A 1,855-nucleotide genomic window follows, 5' to 3' on the forward strand; every position below is an offset into this window, starting at 1 on the left:
AAACGAGGGGGGATAGAACCCGGAAGTTAAGCGTGTTCAGGTTGGGGTAGTGAGAGGATGGGTGACCGTCCGGGAAGTTAGATGATTTGAAATGATGAGGGTTGATTAAAGATTAAATTGTAAAATTTAAAAATTAGAAGAAAAAAGACAAATAGCCCTTTTTCTACTGGTGTCATGTAAGGCTTGACGATTCGGGCTCGCTCGTGGCTTCGACGTTGTGGCATCGCTGGCTCCCGCTCGTATAGGGCTCACATTTGCCATGGAGCCCACGGTGGACCGCAGCCGTCCCGTCTTGGCTTCGGAGCGAAGCTGAAAAAGTACTGACACACAAAACTTTTTTAGATACCTGGTGTTTGGACGGAGGGAGTACAATCTAATCTACGCCCAATGGCCTCCAACAGAAAGTAACCCGTATCACGTGAAACACAGAGCTGTGGAGATCGACCATACTTCACTCATCTCACTTTCACCAGAAATGATACTACAAATCGCTTTGCTGCACTGCTCGTGCTATGCTACTGCTAGGTCTCACGTGCAAGACACACGACACGCGTCCATGTCATCACGGGCTCACGGCGCGCTGACGGTGCCATTCCTGCAATTTCCACCAACTCCAGTGGCCGATCCCGAGTCCCGGCGCTATATAGTTGCACCCCGTCCCGCTCTCCAAATACTCCATCCCATCCAATCCGCAAGTTCAACGAAGGCAAACAGCAGCAGAGCAGAGCACAGCCAAGTCGTCCCTCGCTTCAGTCCAATCCGCCTCGTCAAGCATGTGCAAGGTCATCAACACGGTCCAGTCGCTAGCCTGGCTGCGCCGCGCCGTGCGGCGGTGGCGCTCCCGAGCAGCGGCCTCGGTGCGGCCCAACAAGGATGTGTTGGTGCCGGCCGGGCACGTGGCGGTGTGCGTGAGGGGCCGCGGCGACGGGGAGTCGTCGTCGAGGCGGTTCGTTGTGCCGGTGGCGCAGCTGAGCCACCCGGCCTTCTGGGAGCTGCTCCAGCAGGCGGAGGAGGAGTACGGTTTCCCGTCGGCCCCCGGCCCCCTCGCGCTCCCCTGCGACGAGGACCACCTCCGCGACGTCCTCCGCCGCGTCTCGTCCTCCGACTCTGAGGAGCGCCCCTCCTTTCGTCGCCGCCGTGGCGTCGTGGCGGCGCCAAGCGATGACTCGCGGCCGCTGCTGCAGGGGGTGGCCGTGAAGTAGCTCGCTTCGTGATCGATCGTTCGTTCGTTCGTACGCCTGCTCTCTACATTGCAGAAGCGGGATAGCCGTGTTCATTTGCTCCTTTTCATGCAAACCGGAAGCAGCAGCCAGCGGTAGTAGAACTACGCGCGCGCCCATGCCATCCATGGCGCAGAGTGCGCGCGCTGAAACTGCGAAGACCGTTACACTGACAAAGCGCCCCGATGCTACTACACTATCACCCTATCAGTGGAGCTGGCATTTTACAAAATGTATATATTTATTTGTCCAACAAATTAAATGTATATATTCGTGTCCTATTTGCAGATATGTTGGCTGTACCCTGTACGGTGGAGCGAAAGGTAGTCACCTGCACACAACCATCTAAAAAAAAACGACTCACAACACGCGCGCACACTCACTCGTTCAAACACAGTGGCTGAGGAGGAGAGGAAAGTACTCCGTATTATTTTTTTGTGAAATGAGGAAAGTACTTGATTGGTTAGGTTTAAGTCCTATACTTGGTACTCTGATGTGTTCAATCACAACTTGTTCTTAGGAACGTCTGGTCTTGCTCGAAAGAACTAGTGATTAGTGGCTCCCGAACTCAAATGAGCTCGGGATGAACAGTAAATTCCGAAAAAAGAAGAAGATGAAAACAAGTTCAAAAAAAA

The 1,855-nt window shown here is 54.0% G+C and overlaps 1 protein-coding gene across 1 annotated transcript; it reads left to right on the forward strand.

Annotated features, from left to right (window-relative positions):
• The first annotated feature begins 696 nt into the window (after positions 1–696).
• Positions 697–1,542, forward strand: LOC123050240 (auxin-responsive protein SAUR19). Its single transcript, XM_044473063.1, has one exon. The coding sequence runs from the start codon at positions 774–776 to the stop codon at positions 1,200–1,202; it is 429 nt and encodes a 142-aa protein (XP_044328998.1). The 5' UTR covers positions 697–773; the 3' UTR covers positions 1,203–1,542.
• The last annotated feature ends 313 nt before the right edge of the window (positions 1,543–1,855 follow it).

This window comes from Triticum aestivum, chromosome 2D (genome assembly GCF_018294505.1).
Source record: "Triticum aestivum cultivar Chinese Spring chromosome 2D, IWGSC CS RefSeq v2.1, whole genome shotgun sequence".
Taxonomy (NCBI): domain Eukaryota; kingdom Viridiplantae; phylum Streptophyta; class Magnoliopsida; order Poales; family Poaceae; genus Triticum; species Triticum aestivum.

Excerpts from the sequence above, each read along its gene's own strand:
- LOC123050240 (XM_044473063.1), top strand. The coding sequence starts at position 774 with ATGTGCAAGGTCATCAACACGGTCCAGTCGCTAGCCTGGCTGCGCCGC.